The 19,809-nt window shown below is 40.1% G+C and overlaps 1 protein-coding gene across 2 annotated transcripts in view; it reads left to right on the forward strand.

Annotated features, from left to right (window-relative positions):
- The window catches only part of SLC9A2 (solute carrier family 9 member A2), a 31,849-nt gene extending 13,524 nt beyond the window's left edge, over nucleotides 1-18,325 (forward strand). For both annotated transcript variants that reach the window (XM_015850036.3, XM_085551757.1), the window contains 9 exons: nucleotides 3,886-4,103; nucleotides 4,999-5,201; nucleotides 7,388-7,477; nucleotides 8,801-8,871; nucleotides 10,337-10,498; nucleotides 11,084-11,180; nucleotides 12,083-12,214; nucleotides 13,633-13,723; nucleotides 15,884-18,325. In XM_015850036.3, the coding sequence (XP_015705522.2) occupies nucleotides 3,886-4,103; nucleotides 4,999-5,201; nucleotides 7,388-7,477; nucleotides 8,801-8,871; nucleotides 10,337-10,498; nucleotides 11,084-11,180; nucleotides 12,083-12,214; nucleotides 13,633-13,723; nucleotides 15,884-16,254 (1,435 nt within the window). In that variant the 3' untranslated portion in view covers nucleotides 16,255-18,325. The remainder of the gene's footprint in view (nucleotides 1-3,885; nucleotides 4,104-4,998; nucleotides 5,202-7,387; nucleotides 7,478-8,800; nucleotides 8,872-10,336; nucleotides 10,499-11,083; nucleotides 11,181-12,082; nucleotides 12,215-13,632; nucleotides 13,724-15,883) is intronic.
- The last annotated feature ends 1,484 nt before the right edge of the window (nucleotides 18,326-19,809 follow it).

Genomic DNA, 19,809 nt, shown 5'->3' on the forward strand with positions numbered 1-19,809 from the left:
CTTTGCATTTAGTTAGGCTTTGAGCTGTAGAGAATACTCTGCCTTGTGTGGGAGTGCAGCATGGGGCTGAGCCCTGTGCTATGCTCTGCAGTGAGTGCCCTGGTCCCAGCCACTCAGTTCTGGTCTCAGAGTCAGCCTGGGCCATATGACCTTGAGGTGCCCCTTGCAACCTGGCTTGTTCCAGTATTCTGGAGTCATTTGTAGCTCAGCCTGTAGGGAAGAAATGCACAGTTTCCTTTCTTTCACCTGTATCCTATGTACTGAACTACTGATACTCTCTTCCTGCATACCCAGATTATTAAGGATTCACTGCAAGGCCTTGCACATACACACTGTGCTGCACTTCAGGCAGAAAACACGGGCAGGAGCATGTAGTGTTCTATAGCATATAAAAGACACATGCACAGAGTGCCTCTTTTCTGTGCAAGCAGGAATTCCCTGGCAAAAAGGAAATGAGAGGTGCTCTCTTGTTCCTCTGATAGGTCTGTGTACTCACTCTGGGAACAGATGATTCCTGAAGTACCCGTGTGTAGCCCATGCACAGGGTCACTCAGCCAAAATATCTCCAGCCCTGACTCAGTCCTCGCCAGCTGCCGTGAGAAAGTGCTCTACAGCAGAGGAAGGAGGTCCTCCTGTAATTAGAGCCGAGCTGGCATCAGGATCAGAGTGTGAAAACTACAGATGTAAATCTGAACTTTATCTGCCTGGTTCCCATTTCTAATTATAATGCTGTATTCGTCGCTTAGTAATTTGTTATGAAGGCAGTGAAGAGGCAGGACTATTAATATGTTTTGGGTTTTTACTTGCAGCAGTGATTTAGCAGGCTGAAAGGAAAAACATTGAAACTACTGTGAAGTTAGTAGGTCAAGGAAACTTGAGGATTGAACGCAGGGGCCTAGTTTCTTGCACTCCTGACAGAAACTCTACTGTTTGTACAGGAGAGCTCTTCAAAGACACAGAAGGCTGCAAGTTAATTGCAATTACTGTTTTCTCCTCCGTTTCTTGATAAGGGCAACCGCCACAGGTCACATAAATCAAGGCTAGAAGTGAACAGTGATTAGCTGTAGAATAGTACTTATTAGTACTTGATAGTACTTAATAGTACAAAGAATGTACAACACAATTTGTAACATTAGTGAATCATCTCAGCTGTCAGTACTAATTGGATAAATGCAAAATGTGACTGAAAAGGATATTCTATACATAAGAGCATAGTCCCTTTAAATTCTTGTAGTTAAATGTGGTGGGTGTTTTAGGTTACAGGTTGTAAAGATCCAGATTAATCTGGTGACAGATTCTTATCAGACATCTATTTCAGTGTCTCCATTACCTCAGAATCCAAAAACAAACTGTGTTCGGAGCTTCCCTCCACACTCCCCAAGCTGCAGGGCTTTTCTAAATGGATGTAATCATGTAAACTATTTATTTTAAGAGGGTAATAAATAGTATTGAGTATCGTGCTTTGTCTTTGATGCAGACCCAACAGCTCTAATGCTTTGGACAGTGAGCTGCAGCTTTGAGACCCTGAAATGACTGTGTGTCTGGAAGGGGCTGTTTTGCAGCCTGCCCATTACTTTCTTGCTAGATTGCTTTTGCTGTCCCTGCACTTGCCCCAGTGCCATCTGTGCTATGTGCGAGTTGACTGAAGGTTAGTTGTTACACCTGTGCAGTTAAGCTTCACAAGAGGGCTATCAGGGGACATGACATAACCGGACATATTTGTAGCTCTATCACTGCAGTCTCTGGCTTGACAAGGACTGATTTGCCAATGAAGACAAGAGTTCTGGAGGGTTAAAACGATAAAGATAGCTGATATACTTTAGAAGTTGCTGAACTGAGGAACCCAGGAATATTCCCCAGCTCCCAGGCTTGGGTATACGTCCTGGCTGGATCATCACTACATGTCAGGACAAAATCCATGCATAGTCAAGATCTTCTCCTACTTTCTTCCTGAGATGTATAGGCATATATATATTTGGGATCTATTCTGGAATCTATTCTGAGATCCTTTTGGAGCTACTGCTCATTCTGAGATTTCTCTTTCCACTTTGTAAAAAGTTTTTTCATAGAATCATTGGAAGTTGGAATGGACCTCTAAAGTTCACCTAATCCATCTCTCTTGCAATGGGCAGGGACACCAACAGCTCAGTCAGGTCACTCAGAGACCCATCCAGTCTGATCTTGACTGTCTCCAGGGATGGGGCATCCACCACCTCTCTGGGCAACTTGTGCCAGTGCCTCACCACCCTCACTTTAAAATCCTTTTTTTTTTCTTATATACAGTCTAAATCTCCCCACATTTAATTAGAAACCATTTTCCCTTGTCCTGTCACCACAGACCCTGCTAAAGAGTTTGTCCCTTTCTTGTACCCCCCCTTTAGATACTGAAATGCTTCTACCAGGTCATTTTTAATCCCTTCTTTTAGAAGAAAAAGCCTTTATGTTTATTCCAGTCAGTAGGCTTATTCTCAGGTCTCTTCAGCCTTCCTTTCCATTTGCACTCACAGGAACATCAGAGTTGTTCAAAGGTGGGTCTCTTGGCTTGGAGATAGGACACACTCAACAGAAAATTTTCTGTGCCTGTGATTGCCTGTGAGACATGAGAAAACCTCCCTTAGCTTCTTTCATGAATGGATCTGAAATACCTTTAATTTTTCTCCTTTGTGACTAAGAGTAATTTGGAGATTTTCATAGGAGATATTCCCCGTGTTGGCAAATCATTGTGGACCAAAATATTCATTGCACTGAGATAAATAACCACGGCATAAATCCTTACGGGCTATAGTCAGAAAATAAACATAAATGCACTTCTCTGTCTAGATTTAGTCTATATATTTTGGCTCAGAATCCATTCATGGATGCGTATAATACTGTGATTAACTAGAACAGCAGAAAAGACATGGCTGTGGTGAGAGAAGACATGCTTTGCCTTAAGTGTGAAGAGTGACAGCAGTTTCACAACCAATTCTGTATTAGTTGCCCACACTGGCAACTGCTTGGAAATTCAGACTATACTTCTCTTCGCTGAGGCTGCACCTTGAGGTTAACCTCTAGCCAGCACCACTGGCCACCTCTGAGCCTGCAAACTTTGCATGAGTGGTCTCAGCCATCCATGTGCCATGGAGTACATCTCTGATGTACCACTAATGTCATCCTTCACTTTGCTCTTCCTCCTCATTAGAGAAACTATGCTTATTAACGGCAGCCTAGAGAAGGGACATATAGGCATGGTAAGCCCTATCTGTTCTTGCACTTACCAGCTGAGATAAGTAATTTCATTCATTTTTGGGTGCTTTAAATGCTCAACAGCAGTCTGTGTTTTTCTCCTCTGAGGCCTTGCTCAGCTCTATGCATATGGAAAGCAAGCAGTAGCCTAGGATGGAGAAGTTTTCTGTGGCCTTGTTGCTTATGTTGCCTGGAAAAAGGAGCTGGCTGTTGTCATTGCCATCAAGGCAGGAATGGTTTGGTTGGCCAGCTAATAATGGGAAGGGAGTGAAGTCCTGCCCCAGAGCTTACAGTTGCCATCCCGTCTGTTAGTATCTGAATAGTGTTTTTTGATGTCCTTCAGCAGCAATAGGAGCAGCAGTCCCTGCTCTCCAGAGCTGCCCTGGCTCTCCTCAGCTCTGCCTTTCTCAAAGTGCGTAGTTTAAGTGACCCCTGAATGTCATGTGTGGGTTTAGAAGGTGACAAAACTCTCCATGCACTTATGTGTTCTCAGAAAACTTCCTACTACAGAAAAAAAACAACAACAACAAAAAACAGGGTGTTCACTAAGTCTATAACTTGGAGGTTTGTTGGTGATGGAATAAGTCATAGTTTCTATCTTAAAGAGAACTATGAAAAAGTGAAAAGTCAAAGAAACAGAAGATTGTGTTTCCCTTTCAGGATTACAGCTTGTGCCATGACTATGAATAAATATGTGGAGGAAAATGTTTCTCAAAAATCCTATACAACAATAAAGTATTTCATGAAGATGTTGAGCAGCGTCAGTGAGACCCTGATCTTCATTTTCATGGGAGTGTCTACAGTTGGAAAGAACCATGAGTGGAATTGGGCCTTCGTTAGCTTCACTCTCCTGTTCTGTTTAATCTGGAGGGCACTGGGTAAGCAATTTTCAGACCATTTGTCGTGTTACAAGTGATACTTCCTACCTTGCTTCCTACAGAAAATGATGATATTTAGAGAGCTCCATTATTTTATATGTAACATATCCCGAATCTCATAGTTAGCTTCCACTTTACCCCAAAACAAAATCCAGAAATCATTTTGGCCTCGATCCTACCCATCAGAAGGCAGTGGCAGCGAAGTTTGTTAATCTGAGTGAATGTATCTGATTAGTCATTTATGAACATTTTATTCATAAAAGAATATTCTATTCTGCAAACCTTATACCGAAGGTATATACTGCCCTTCCTTATATCCTTATACTGCCCCTCAACTCCTGGCCCCTAGGCTTGCTCCCTTAAGGTCTGCCCTTATGCCTTTCTCCAGCCTGATGCATCTCTGTAACCTGTGCCTTTGGTACACCACCATGCATTGATGTCTTCTTGCTCCATCCCCAGTTCCCCATCTTTCTTGTCTATGGAAATAAAATTAAGTGGCTGAGTAGGATTTTGCAGAGTTCAAAGCACAGATTTGCTGGCAAACCAAACTGTTCCAATGTACCTTAAGTCTCATTTAAAAAACTAGTTTAGGATTGTGGTCCATGCTGAAACAAGAATTACTACAGCATTAGAAGTGGCTATCTTGCAGGTATCAGTTAGATGCTTCAGGTCCTAAATCTAGCTGGCCTGAGGTGACTAGATACGATTAAGAAGAAATTTAGATTTTTCTTCGGTGGTGTTTTCAAGCTGCTATGTAACATTTTATTCCTTCAATAACATGCAAATAAGAAGCAAGTACAGATGTTTTAGAACAAGTACTGGCACTGTGGGGGATATCGATATAATTTTGATTTCCTTTTTTCTCTTTCTTGTATTTCTATTTTTATTCCCTCAGGTGTTTTTGTTCTGACTCAGATCATTAATGTGTTCCGGACAATTCCTCTCACTTTTAAGGACCAATTTATTATTGCCTATGGAGGCCTCCGAGGAGCTATTTGCTTTTCACTTGTGTTTCTGCTCCCTCCTTCTGTGTTCCCCAGGAAGAAATTGTTCATCACCGCTGTTATCGTGGTGATATTTTTTACTGTTTTTATTCAGGTAATGCCTTTCCTCTTTTGGACCGTTTCTTTCTCAGGCAAGATGTGAATAAGCTGTGGGTAGAAAAACAGATATCCTAAATTACTGGGAGGAACATACTTGAAGTGACATATTTCTGTATTACTCCATGGTCATACTTCAAAAGAAAAAAAAAAAAAGAAAAAAAATGCTATGCAGTCAGTAGACAGATAGCAGAACTATGTCAGATATTAAGTACTTAGGTGAATATTTAAGAAGCATTAAGCATTTAGGACCCAATGAGGTTGCAGTAGAGATTAAAGATAATATGGGTAAAGCCCTGGTACTAATTCGTTGTTAGAATATTTAAGTTGTATGTTTACTAAGGAGTTGGGTGTTGGGTGCAGAGAAGAGTGGAAAGAGGAATGGAAAGCACTTAAGGGTGCTGCAAAGTGAACTGCAGCATTTTAATCTGGGTGTTAAGCAGAAATATTGAATACCTGCTGAACATCCATTCAAAAGCACCACTGACGTGAAAGAATATGAAGAACAGATCTCTGGTATCACAGTGGTCATGGAGAATTGGTCTGAATGAATAGGAGGAATGAGAATAAGGAAGAGAACACTGACTTCAAAAGATAGAATACTTTAAAATGTGGATATGTTGGGAATATGTTATGAAATGCACTGTGGTTTACCAAAGAGAAACCAGATACCATTATTTGATAGAGAAATCTGAGAGTAATCTCATCAAACTAGATTATTGTAAAAGCTTCCCTTTCATTTATTTGGTTAGGGATGGGGTGAAAGACAGGGGAGCCATACAGGAGGTTATTAACTTAACTGTTAGTAACACATAGGTTTAGATTGGCTTTCAGGTGATTACAAAGTGAATGAGGAAGTGAGGAAGGAGTTAGCAGTTTCTCCTATAAAGGGAAATAGACTAATAGAGTATTTGGGGTCTGAGGGTGTCTAGTGCAACCTCATGCCCAGAAGTGCACCTGCAAAACTAGATCTACTTACTCAGGGTGATGGCCAGTTTTATTAAGTATCTCCATGAACGGAGATTCCTCAGCCTTTCTCAGCAGCTGCCTCAGTGTTCAACCACCCTGATGAAATAATAGGCTGATGAGTTGTTGTGGACAAAATTCCTCAAAAGGTGATTCCAGGGGATGGTTTTGTTGAATATTAATGTTACTGAGTTTTTGTATGCTGATGTTTCTTAATGACAGACCTTGGAAGGTGACAACGTAAGCCTATTGCACCAATGCATAAGAAATGTGTATTGAAACAGGTGTTTCCAGCAGAGAACAGCGTTGTGTTCTAGAGTAATCACTTGGGACTAGTAAACCTGTTGTGTGAAAGAAGACCAGAATGTCTTGGTCTTGGCAAAATGAAGAAGAGGGAATGTAATTACTGTTTATATCAGGGAGTGAACATCAGGGAAGGAGGAGCACTGTTTAAGCTAAAAACACACTGTTGGCAGAAGAACAAAGTGGTACAAAGTGACCATGGTGTAATTAAGGAGCAGCTTTCTAATTATCAGAACAATGAGGTTCAGGAGGAGTGTTCCATGTGAGCAATGGGGCAAAGAAACCTAACTATTTCTGAGATAAAGCTTAATTCGCTTATGAAAACAAGTACGTGGCATGGTTGTCTTGGATAGTGGGGACTGATGTCAACACCATGAGATTTCTCTCCTCTGTCAGTATGCCTGTACAAATAAACAGTGATGTCAGTTTTTCCACAAATAATTGTTCAAAAATCATTATATCATTCTGGGGCAGCCAAAACTTTTGTTCTTTCTCTCAGAACTGTATAGTATTTACACATATTTGCCAAAAGTCTTTGTGTCCTGGTTCTGGTCTCTGCTACTCTTGAGCCTACCCAAAGGTTACACAAGACAGATCCCATTAGCAATACATCATTTACCCATCTTGGCCCTCTCTGCTCTAGACAGTGGGGCTTTCTTTGCTTCTGTTGTATCAGTGAAGTCTGTGTGTTGACAAGGCCTTTGCAACTGCGTGCAACACCTGCATATTACAAGAGTTAATTTGCTATTAGGATTGTCAGACTGGATTTTTGGGAGCTAAAAAGAACATTTTAGGAGCTAAAATGTTATTTGCTGCCATTTTTACTGCTCTGACAGAGATAGAGAAGATTGAAGGGCTTTGTTCTTCCTTCATATTTATGGAAAAACACAGAAACATTTGCTTTTTTCTTTGCAGGGAATAACAATTCGTCCTCTGGTGGAGTTTCTTGATGTCAAAAGGTCAAATAAAAAGCAGCCTGCTGTCAGTGAAGAAATATATAACAGGGTATGTTGTAGCTTCATTGTCACCGATGAAACCTTCATAGAGATGAAAATCCTGATGGCTTTCAGTATGACAAGGATTTAACACATGGCATTACAGAGAAACACTCATTCTTTAAGATTTATTTACTATAGCTGTTTTAAGAAAAATAACTGCAAAGTTTATACTTTATATTATACTTATCATAATTATTGAGTATTTTTGATTTGAGGTCTTCACTTGGTTTTGCTCACTTGTTGAACTAACTTATGTTTTTTGTAATTTGTTTCACATAGGAGATATGTGTTATTTTAGAACTCAACTACATTAAGAAACCTTTGGCAATTTAATTACACTGTAGATGAGTTAGTCTAATTAAACACATGTAAAATCATCCTAAAGACACATTTAAACTTCATAAACTCTCACATCATCAGTGTCTTAATAGATTTGTGTTTTGAATGCTTATGTCTCTAATGATGGTGGTTCATTCACTGTGTGTTTTCTTGAATGTAATTATGCTTGCAGCAAATCTGCTGATAAAGCCTGATTTTAAATTCCAAAAATTAGGAATAATAAAGGTCACATTCAGTAGGAAACTGAATCTAGGCACCCAAAAAGTCAATTTTTGAGCTTACCCTTTGGATTTTCCCCTGAAATTTAGAGACCCCTACTGTGTTCCTTGAATCAAGAGCATAGTTGGCTGTGAGCTGCTGTGGGTATCCAGTGAGATCTTAGCTGAATTGATTTAGCCTTTTGTAACTGGTAAAAGACTGAGGAAGAATGTGGTTCTAATAATGGTTGCTCATGGCGCTTCAAGGTGAGGTAGGACCACAGAACTCTGAAACAGGAGCTCAGGGTGTTGTCTATGGCAGATCTGTTCTGTGCATCCAGAAGGGGCAGTGCTGGCTGCCCACTTGGGCTGTCTCTTCCTCAAAGTCACACCTGGCTCATGGTCAAGCCTGGGGAAGTCCCTGGAGAAGTTCCAGGCATAGCTCCAAGAGATTAGGGAACTTGAAAGAGATGAAAATATGGCAAAAATAACTCCAGATTTAGGCAGGAGCTCAACAGTGATGTTGTGGAGACTGGCTTCTGTCCTTGGCTTTGAGCTCCAAGGGAGAACAGGATCCAGAAGCCCACTGGGCATGTGAGTGAGAGCAAAGCTGACCCCTTTCAATATCTGTAAGCCAGGCCCATGCCTGTTTGCTTAGACTGCATTTAGTTAAGCATCATCCTGAATTTTGCCTTGGGTTTTCTGTTTTGAAGTAAGTTGAAAATTAATGAAATCTAATGGTAGGCCAAATGATATCCATGCATTTATGTGATGAATCAACATTTCTTATTTAGTTCTTCGATCACGTGAAGACAGGAATTGAAGATGTGTGTGGACACTGGGGTCACAACTTCTGGAGAGATAAGTAAGAAGGGCACTTAAAACTTTCTTTGTTATACAGGGTACAATGAACTGGCTCTGCAGCAACAAATGAAAGCTGCTGGGCATCAGATTTCATTTTCAGCATTTTATTCTTGAACGCAGATGGTTGTTTTTAGAACGCGTGGGTTACAAAGAGAGAGTGGTAAAACAATGTCTTTTTAACTAAACCACAAGCAAGTAGTACAAAATTTCCAGCTGGGAAAAAGCACAGCCCTCTGATCCCAGGGTAGATTATTTTACCTACTGAGGGTGTGGGTAATCTCACTTTTTCTGACAGTTTCAGAGCGTTTCCTGCATGTCTGCTGAGCTTTTGATCCTGAGCTGGCTTTCCTACTGCAAACTATCTCTCTCCATGGTGTTAAGTGAGGGGATGGTTTCCTAGATGATGTGAAACAAGCAAAAGCTCTGGGACTTCCGCTAGGAAGATCAAGGCTCTGGCTGGCATGAGGTGCATGAGGGATCCTAATGGCAGGCAGCTCCACAGTTCCTGATGGGATTATTTAAAACTCAGTTAAGAGGATTACCAGTAGCTATACCTGAATTATTTATGTGTGCAGTTTAGCTGCTGAATCATCATCAATGTTTGTGTGGACCTAAGTCCCTTTTCTCAGAAGCATATTCTTTTCCATCCAAATCCTTCAGAAACAAAGAAAGGGCACTGCTCACCCACCTTCTGGTCATTGCTCCAGACAGAATTTAAGCATTTTACCCAAAGAGGAACAGCATCAGCAGCAGAGGTTGAGGATCCCTCTCCAAATGACTTGAGGGCATGGCTGAAGATGCTGTCCTGACAGATGGATGACATGGCTACAGCTTTTCTTAGCCTGGTTCTTCTGCAGTTTGCGTGAGATCTGTAACCAACAGATTACAAACCAAAGGAGAGTCCCATCTCTTCATGACCTTCAGAAACATTTTTTGACTGAACTTCAAGAATCATTTCAGAATGACTGGAGTACAGGATATTTTCTGACAAACAAAGTCACTCTGCTCCAATATTTTTTCACTAAGCATCCAAGAGGGCTGAAGTTGCTCTAAAGAAAAGGAGAACTTCCAAAATTTTACAAGGGCAGGCTAAAGTTTCAAAGAAAAAGCAGTGGGTGCAAACGCAGACCTTTTATTTGTTATTACAGTAAATATTTAATGTTCTCTTTGTCTCTGTGAAAATGGGGAATTAGAAATAATATTGTGCAATAACACAGAGTACATAGAAGCTAAAAGTTGCTGCTAGGGACAATGTGCTTTAACAGATCAACCAAAACATAGGTTAAAACTGTCTGAAGCAAGGATGAATTTGACCTTTTATTATGATACCCAGCAGTAAGTTACTAATACGAACAGACACATTCCCGAGGAATAAGCTCTTTCACGATTGCTTTAGCAACAGTATAGTAGCTCTCAGCTCTGCCCAGTAAAAATTAACTGGTTGGGTTGGTTTGCCTCATGCACAGGTTTAAAAAGTTTGACAATAAATACCTGCGAAGACTTCTCATCCGGGAGAACCAGCCCAAATCCAGCATTGTTTCTTTGTACAAGAAGCTGGAAATAAAGCATGCCATTGAGATGGCAGAGAGTGGCATGATAAGCAAGGTGCCTTCGTCAGTGTCTCTCAGGTAAGGCAGCGAGGCCTACGCAACTGAGCGTTACAGCGGGGTCACGTTGTGTACTTCACAGTCTGGTCTGTAGGCAGGATAATTGCTTTGACTTAGGACATTCTGTGTCTTAATATCAAATGAACTGTAAGCAGACATGGAACCGGATCATTTCACAGCAGCTCACATACAAAGCATGAGTGAGCCTTCCTCTTCCGGAGCGTGTAATTTTACAGGGGCAGCTGCACCCAGCTTCCAGGGAACATTGCTGTGCTGTGTTGGGCTGAGCTGGGTTTGATCCAGTGCCTGCACATCTGCTGCCAGGAGCTACAGGGGAGGCCTGAGGGATGTTGTGAAAAGTGCCTTCGTTGAATTTACAGCTCTGTGCAATCGATACAGATTTCAGAGAGTAGGTTTTGAGCCTTACCATTTGACTCAAATAAGATCAAGATTTTGTTCTCACCTTTTCACCTTTTCCTCAGTTGTTTTAGAACGCTGTTTCCAATACAAAGGAAACAGTTCAAATGTAATTTCTAATCATAGAAACAAAAATATTCTCTCTTTCTGATTCTTTTATGTATCTTCCTGGGTTTTATTCTTCCACAGTGAGTATCATGAAGGGAAAATAAAGCCACTCTCCCCTACTGAGATGGAAAACATGCGGGAAATATTAACAAAGAATCTCTACCAAATACGCCATCGAGTAAGAATAAAGTTTTGCATACGTAAATATCCCTCTTTGACCATGCTTCTTACCTCCATAAGATATCTTTGGGCAAGTGTAGTATCTGCTGTACATTAGTATATCAGTTAACACTGTTATTTACTTTACACTATTGCCTATGAATAAATTCCCATTACTATAATATTTTCAGCATCATATGCATACTCCTTTATGTAAACAGCTTATTTCATTTTATACTGTTGATAAAGCTTAATGTTTTTGGCATATTACCTGAAATATACTTCCATTACTTAAAAAAGATCACATGTGCAAATTCAGCCCAACCTTGTCCCACTTCTATTACATTTTCTTCACTTTACAATATGCGATTAGATTTCCCATTTGCCTCCAGTTGTGAAGTTGCCTGTGTTAAGAGCAGAGGTGATGAGCTGGAAAAACAGTGAAATAAAAGCAAAATGACGTTTCACATTTACCATCCTGTGGCTAAGTAGTATGAATGTCTATGCCCTTGGAAGATGTTCAAAAGTTGAGCTTGCTTCAGCTTGCTGGAGGTAAAAATGACTTCCCCCTAGGTGACTCACCCTATCACTTTCAAATGTGCATCTTCCATTGACATTCTGACTGAGCAAGTGCAACATGGGGGTAAGCACTGTATTAAGCCAGCTTTTTCCAACTGATCTTTCATTATAAATATCAGCAAGCTTAAAAAGCAAACAAATGCTCGTGAAGCCTCTGACTAAAAAAAAGTCTGGCATAATTATTGCCCTTGTTCTTAATTGTCTTTAATACGACTTTATTTGCAAAAATTTATGGTGATTATTAAAATATCAAAGCAAGAAAGCCCGTTTTGTAATGTGCATAGTGCTCAACACATTTGACATTGCGCTTTTCAGAAAGTAACCACAGCTTTTCTATTTCAGACCATGTCATATAACCGACATAGCCTGGCTGCAGATGCAAATGAGAAGCAGGCCAAAGAAATTCTGATCCGCCGCCGACACAGCCTTAGGGAGAGCCTACGGAAAACTAACAGCCTGTCAAGAGAAAGACCGGTACTTGCATTTTAGTTTACTTATAGAAAAGAGTTCTCTGTAGCTATATGCCAAGCAGAAGAAATCTTCTGAGATGCAGAAAAAATAAATCCCAGTCTTGAAAGACGTATAATGTCACACTTACACCTGGAGTTGCACACCCTTAGTTTGCGTTGAACCCTTCTGAAAAACTTCCCTATTGTAGAATGTAATATGGAAGTGGCATCTGCTGCCATGATTTTATCTCAGAGGAAGTGAGCAGACTCCATACCCAATGTACCTCTATGACATGGTGAGAATTCTCTATCAGTATTTTCATGAAGAGTAGACGTTTGAGGTAGAGTATGACTATGAGAAAGACAATCTTCTTGCAGTATGCTCCAAGATGTGGGAAGGAGGAGAGTGGTATTAGTTGTAACGATAAGTCTGTTTCTGAATGATTTTTTTCTTTCCCTGCCACAGTTACTTATATTGATTCTTTAGGGGGAGAAACAATTAAGGCATTTTTGGGTCAGAGAAAGAGGTGGTGTATGTCAGCTTTTTCAAACTCACAGATTGTGATTTTAAAAATGCTTGTCCTTGAGTAAATCCATCACACAAAGAAGTACAGTAATAGTGAGAAACACAAAAAATATCAAAAGAGGAAGAATGCCTCACGGAACATAGATTTGCTTTTCGCATTCACTTTGAGCGTGCATTGCTGAGTGGGACAGGCAGGGGAGAGTGGGTAGATTATCAAGGTTTTAAGCAGGTCTTTGTAACAAATGAAAGGAAGGATACCCTTGAGAAATTTCTGAATTTTTAAGAGTGGCCTTGCCCTGGAAAGAACCTCATATGCTCCAGGAAGTGTGAGGTGCACTCTGTACCTAGAGACTGCAGGGTTTAAACTTGGGAAAACAAGGCTTCTGTGCTAGTAAGCAGTCACACTGGTGCCCAGCTTCCCCATCAGCCTGAGCGTGACTAATCAACTGTGTAAAGTCATTTATATGTATAAAACATTTGCGGGGGCAGAATACAGATTAGCTTTTGTGCACAAGCTTAAGTCTCAGCCTAATTTTTACAGCTGACTAATAAAGTTCCAAAACAGAGTTGCATAAAATGGAATCATGTTTGCTTTCCACTGAAAAACCTGTACAGGTAAGGCTAGAGTCTGAGAGCATATATTTATTAACTCTGATCTCAGAGGGCATAGCACCAGGCTTTGCTTTGATTGAACTGCTTGAGATTAACTCAGTCCTTACCTTAGTTAGCGAAGACTTCAACCAGCAGTAAGTGTTAACTTGGATGTGTAATAAAAGATCACATATTAGTTAATCCCAAACTACCTGCGAGCCCTTGAGCTACCTAAGCCTATTCAAGCCTCAGCTGTGTGTCACAGCATGCATTATGCAAGTACTTCAGTCTGCCGCGTCTTAATGTTTCTCTTTTTCTTTGCACAGGCTGCTGCAAATACAAAACGATTTCTTTCACTTCCTAAAAACACTAAACTCCCAGAGAAACTACGTGTCAGAAACAAAACATCTTCCAGAGGTAATGGAAAGTTTTCTGCCCCCTTGTGTGCTGCACTCATTTTGCCTGAATAGAAATAAGGTTTTTCCAGGGATGATGTACAGAAATTAGCATATTGATTTTCAAAAACACATGAACTATTTCATCTGCAAAGGCTAGAATATTTCTATTACTTTTAATAAAATGGGTATTTTATTGTGAAGAAATGCCCCAACAAACAGTCTTGTGGAGTTTTCAGCCTGAAACATTTGCACCAGATACTGTCATGGCTGATTCTTTGTGTCTTTATTGGATACTATCCAGATCTACTATGCGGTTTCTTTTCTCACTGAGGTCAGAGTAGGCAGCACCCTGAGAACCAAATCAGTGAGGAAAATGAGGATGTGATGACTGATACATAGATCTCATTTAGAACATTATAAAATTCTGTGCTTAACAACCTAAATGTCTATTTTAAAAAAAAAATATATGTATTTTTTTTAATGCCTAAACTCACAAATGTTTCATTTTGGAGTTCTTGAATTATAAAATGATAAATAAATTAAAAACAAATAAATAATCCAGATGAATGCAACTAACCGATGTGAAAAGTTTGGTTAGCTTTGTACATTACCTTTGTTTGTTACCATTTGCATGGCCACGCTTATGCCATGAACAGGAACGATCTCTTGTTGGTGAGATTAAATCTCTGTACACTCTCTAAAATTCCCTGACCACACCCTGGACCAATTAGTTTCCCACTCTTCCAAGTTAATTTAGCAATAGACCATGTATTTGTCTGTTGCTAATTACATCTTTGCTCTCCTGAGTACAGGATGTCTTTTATTCTGTAGTTATGTCTACAGAGGTCACCTACTGTCACCTACCATTAAATATTAAAGAGGAAATGTGCCTCCAGATTCAATTTCAGTTGTCAAAACATAAACAGTTTGACATACTTAGGAGGGAAAAAGCCTGCAAACATATCTGATGAAGACCTTCCTTGATATAAAATTATCTGGGTGAATGGATAACTTTGTGATGATATGTTTTGTTGACCTCTTTCTCACCTTTTAAAAAGAAATAATGTGTAGGCTACTAATGGAAGCTGTGCTGATGGCAGTTGCATAGTATGCTATTCTTTGCTTTGATTTACTTGAAATACTGTATCTGACTTAAATCTAAGAACAAATTTGAGTCATTCATAAATAATTTTTAACACGATTATTGAGTGACTGAAACGTGCCAGTTTTGTTGAAGATATTAGTCAGTTAAAAAGAAGGAAAAGGTTCTTCACTGGGTGGGTAGTTGGGCACTGGAACAGGGCAGAGGTCACAGCCCTGAGCTGCCAGAGTTCAAAAAGCATTTGGACACTGCTCTCAGACGTAGGATTTGAATTTTGGGTGGTCCTGTGTGGAACCAGGATTTGGACTCCATGATCCTCGTGGGCTCCTTCCAACTTAGGATATTCTGTGCTTCTAAGTTTGCTGGGGAAAACATATTGCACATCTACACAGCCTGATTATTGCCAGTTTAGTTTACCTTATAGTGATTACTGCATTCCTTAAGTGGTTATGCCAGCTTTCCCTTGGTTATTTTCTACTCTGTTGCAAGTGGGTGAAGAAGCCTATGGCAAGCTGAGATTTGCACTGTGGTTGTCCTTTGATATTGCACATTCAGGCATCTTAAGGATGGGATGTTTCCTTTCATCCGGTCATTACCTTCCTTTGTTTGGTGAAGCATTGATGCTTCTTTTCCAAAGCCCAGTTTCCAGAGTCCCTGTAGGTGCAGTGCCGTGGAAATGCCTCAGATCCGGCTTGTTATATGAGGATAAGAAAATCTCATTTCTCTGTCTTGCTTGGACACCACTAGGGACTAGACTCCAAGTAGCTCAGAGAGGGTCAGGTGTATTCCATTTATTCCATGTCCTGTCAGATCTGAAGAGCTTGGGGAAATGTCAGTTTAAAAGCGTAGCACTCTTTGACAGTGGGAGATTTCTAAATGTCACTGTTTTGAAAAGAGGGATGTTTGTAAGTCACATCTTAAAGGGTTTGGTGCTTGGCCTAATCTCAAAGCAGTGACGTTAAGAAACACAGTTAACCTTTTTAATATGGCTGTTGCTGTTCAGTGAGCTGTTGTATGAATATTCCTGAAACAGAGACATTTCACCGCTAAAATCTTTATTTTGTTTTCAATTAACAGTGGGTGACAGCAGTGACTCTGAAATGGATGCCACTACCACAGTGCTCAATTTAAGACCCAGAGCAGGAAAAATCTTGAGAGAACAGAGACTGAGACAGCAGCGACCACCCTCTGAGTTTAGCATGGAGTGGAAGAATGAAGTTGATGGGAACCAGAATGGACGAGGAGAGCAGCAGGAGCCGGGCAGCCTGCCTCAGCCATCCATTGGGTTCAGGCAGCCACTGCTGACAAGACCAAGATTTGGCACTTTGAGCAGGGAAGACTTGACTGCAGACCATGGGTTGGCGAGACCTGTGCCACCACCACGATTAGTTAGGCAGGCATCTCAAGGGGAAAGGCCGAGAAGTAAGCCTGAGAACCAGCCATACTGAACATAGCAAAGAAAGACTGAACTGTTGGTATAAAACCACGGATGTACCAAATCCAGATTCTAAACTAACTGATCAGACAATGGGATCCATTAAAGAGAAAACAAACTTCAATGTGAATTTAAGCATTTCCATTTGGGTAAAGCCAATGCCATTAACTAAGTGGAAGGAATACTGCAGATATTGCAAAACTGAAGACATTAAGAAAAAAATAACCTGTTTTATAGATAACTTATGGCAATGCTTTGATTACATTATTTCCACTATTAAATAGGATGGAAATGTGCCTTATCATCTCGTGGAACCAAATCATGCAGGCTCAACCCAGCTATCCAGTGAAGATCACCATTGAAAGTCCAGTGATGAAGGGGTTCTTTACAGAAACCTGTATCATTTCAGATTTTATTTATGATCAAATGATACTTGTTTTGACCAGAGCATTAATATGAGTAACACTGAAAATTGCACAATGCACCTAACATATAGACTTTGTAAGAAATATAAACATATTCCTGAAGCCCTATTAGGTTGAAGAGCCATGATGTGGAAAAGAGGAAGAAGAGAAGGAACAAGCCGTAGGAGGAGAATTGCACATGGAGTTCACAGAAGTTGCAACAAAGACGAGACCTAAATAGCTTGAATTATCAGTTTCTGAATTTTTGCCAATATGTAGCTTTTAAAACGGTACTGAGAATCACTATGTGAAATCTAAATGACCTTGGTTGTCACTAACATCAATAAGAGCTGAGAGTACTTAAAGGAATACCAGTAGCCCTAACAATAGAAAACATCAAGTAGGTAACTAGTGCTCCTGTTCAAGATTGCTTTTTGCACCTTAGCATCTTCTTTGCAGTGCAGACACAACAGTAGAAAAGTTGTGAAGCACTGCACATAGAAAACTGAGCAGCATCCTGTTCGAGTCAGGGACCACTGAGACTCAAGAAAGCTCCTTCCCTTGTGCTTGTGACCCTGGTGAAATTATTTTCTTTTTATTTCTTCATCTATAAAAGGGGAAGGATTGTCTTTTCTTTCTCTCCCACTGGTTTGTTTGTATGGAAAAATAGCACTTCAGGAGCTCTGGAATCAGTTATAGTCACTGTGCACCTTAATAATGCCCATAAGAAATGCAGGCTTTCTTCATCCCAGCATAAGTGGCAATCCCTTAAGAACATATGGGTAGGAAGGATGCATTAAAATAAATGATACTTAATAGGTCTCAGGAATCTGCACTTTCTGTCCCACTTTATCCTAAGTTTTGAGCTTGCTTCAGCACAGATACACATTTCAGCACAATGCAAAAAACAAATCGTTTTAATTCTTGTTACGAGATTCATAACTTTCATTTAAGAATGTACACTGTGAAATCACAACTCTTCTTTTTCATTAGCACATTTCTAAATCTGTGGGCAATAAGATTCACTTTTTTTTATTTAAGCTTGTTTTGAAAGAACGATTAAAAATCAGAATTTGCTTTTAAAAATCACAGTGTAGATTTCTTTGAGAAATTTGGGGGCTGGGATGACAAATGAGCTTCAAAAGGGATAATGACTGAACAGCTTTTCCAAGATATTTCATTTCATGTATGTATTTGAAATGCCAAACTTGTCTAACGTCTCTTATTGGCTCATGTCTTTTAATTGTTTTTCTGTGTTTAAAGTATGTAATTTCTGCTGTGTGACAGATGCAACCCTCAAGCTGTGGAGAGATGGGTAGGTCAACCCTAGAAATGTCGGTCAGATGTTCACATCTATTCTCAACAAAACGTTGTGGAAAGCTTTACTTACCTACCCTTGAATGGCCACCTCCTGTTTGGGAATAAAACTGAGCTCAAACAAAGCCAAAGAGCTTTAAAATCAAATTTGATTGTCTTTCTACATGAGAAATATGTTTTCACTGTGAAGTTGTCAGCAAGTACTTTGTCACCGTGTTACTGATAGAATGATAACTAAGAAAGAGGCCTTGAATTTGGATTTTATTATTGAAGTTTCTTTGCAGATTGGACTGTTTAGGTTAGGTGTTTTATAGCAGACCCACCTGAAATCTGACCAAATAAATACAAAATGTTGCACATCAACCTTCAGTTATTTCCCTGCAGAGCTTCTCCTTCATGTGCTGTTAATGACAAATTGGCTTGTGTCTGGGGATAGATGTCTTATTTTGTTGGCTTTGCTGGCATAATTCTAAATAGTGAATGGGGGTTTCAGGAACCTGACAGCTTTGCTTGTTGCCCGTTAGTAAAGCATGTGCTTGGATCATTGGTACTTAAAACTAGGTTCCCCATAGTAAAAGTACAAAGTTGGAGGTTGTTTGATGTAATCGGGTCCTAAGCCTCAAAACACACAAGCATTTTGTTACTTTTACTAAACACTTTGAGATCACAGGAGTTGAGCAGCAAGGCAAATCTCCAGTGTGGTTACACTGTGAAGCAGAATCATGGGGCTCCTGAGACTTGTCTCCTCCTAATACTCTCCCCTTCTCCTCTGCTACTTATCAGACCCTTTTCAGGCTCTTTTCTGCAGCTGCTCGCTCAAAGCTTGTCATCTCCAGCTGCTGCTTCCCTGAGCATTCAAATTTTCAATAGCAAAGAGAACAGCAAGTGATGTAGGCTATGTCCCAGGCAGCCCATCTCATTCAGCTCTTGCTCTCATTTAAGTCTCCTGTTAGAGGTTTGTCTCCTCCTTATATTTTACTTCCTCGCAAAAGGAAAACAAATTAAGTAGCGCTTCTAGCTTTTCCTAAAGTGCCCACCAAGCTTCAGCTTGTGTAGTAGACTTTTCCTTAATATTGTTGCAAAGAAAAGTTTTTCTGCTATAGAGAATGAGACGCCCAATAAATCAGTCCTTGAGCACCATCTGATGGGGAAAATCATGTATTGACTGGGGACATTTTTTGCTTTGGAAAAGCAAGTCTTCAGCAGTGGCTGGGAAATTTGCCAAACCCATACGCTGTGTGTTAGCCTTTTCTAAGAGTTTATTTTCCCCTTCAGCTGCTGAATTTGAAAGTAATTAGGATAAGAAAGTTGGTTAGGCAAAAGCTAGAGTGCAGACAGACACCCAGTTATCTGTTCTAAGCAGATACCTGACAAAGAAAACAAGAATAATTTGATGTAAGAGACAAGATTTTAAGGGCTTTGCTACCTGGTACTAAAGTATAATGCAAGGCCGACTGCAAGCACAGGTATTTTGTTAAACAAGATAACCACGCTGCCTAACAATCTAGCAACTTGAGAATATCCTCTGTTTTAGCCACATATGAATCATATGGGAACAAACTAGATTGAAAATTTGGCCAAAATAACATGCATGCTGTTCTGAATAGTGCCTTAGGAAGTAAACGTACTGCCTCAGCTTTTTCAAGAGATGCCAAGTTCATCAGTTCCAAACACCAGCAACATTTTAAGGCTGACACTGCAAGAAGTTTTTCAGCTGGTCATCATTCTTAGAACTGTTCTGCCAACTTCTCTCAGCTTCTGAAAAGAAGATGAAAGATGTTGAAATCAGCTGGAGGAATGCTTTTTGTACTGCAAGAACTCTGATCCTATAAAACTATGCTTACAGC

Source organism: Coturnix japonica, chromosome 1, assembly GCF_054131305.1.
Source record: "Coturnix japonica strain WE chromosome 1, WE-NBRP24, whole genome shotgun sequence".
In the NCBI taxonomy this organism is placed as follows: Eukaryota; Metazoa; Chordata; class Aves; order Galliformes; family Phasianidae; genus Coturnix; species Coturnix japonica.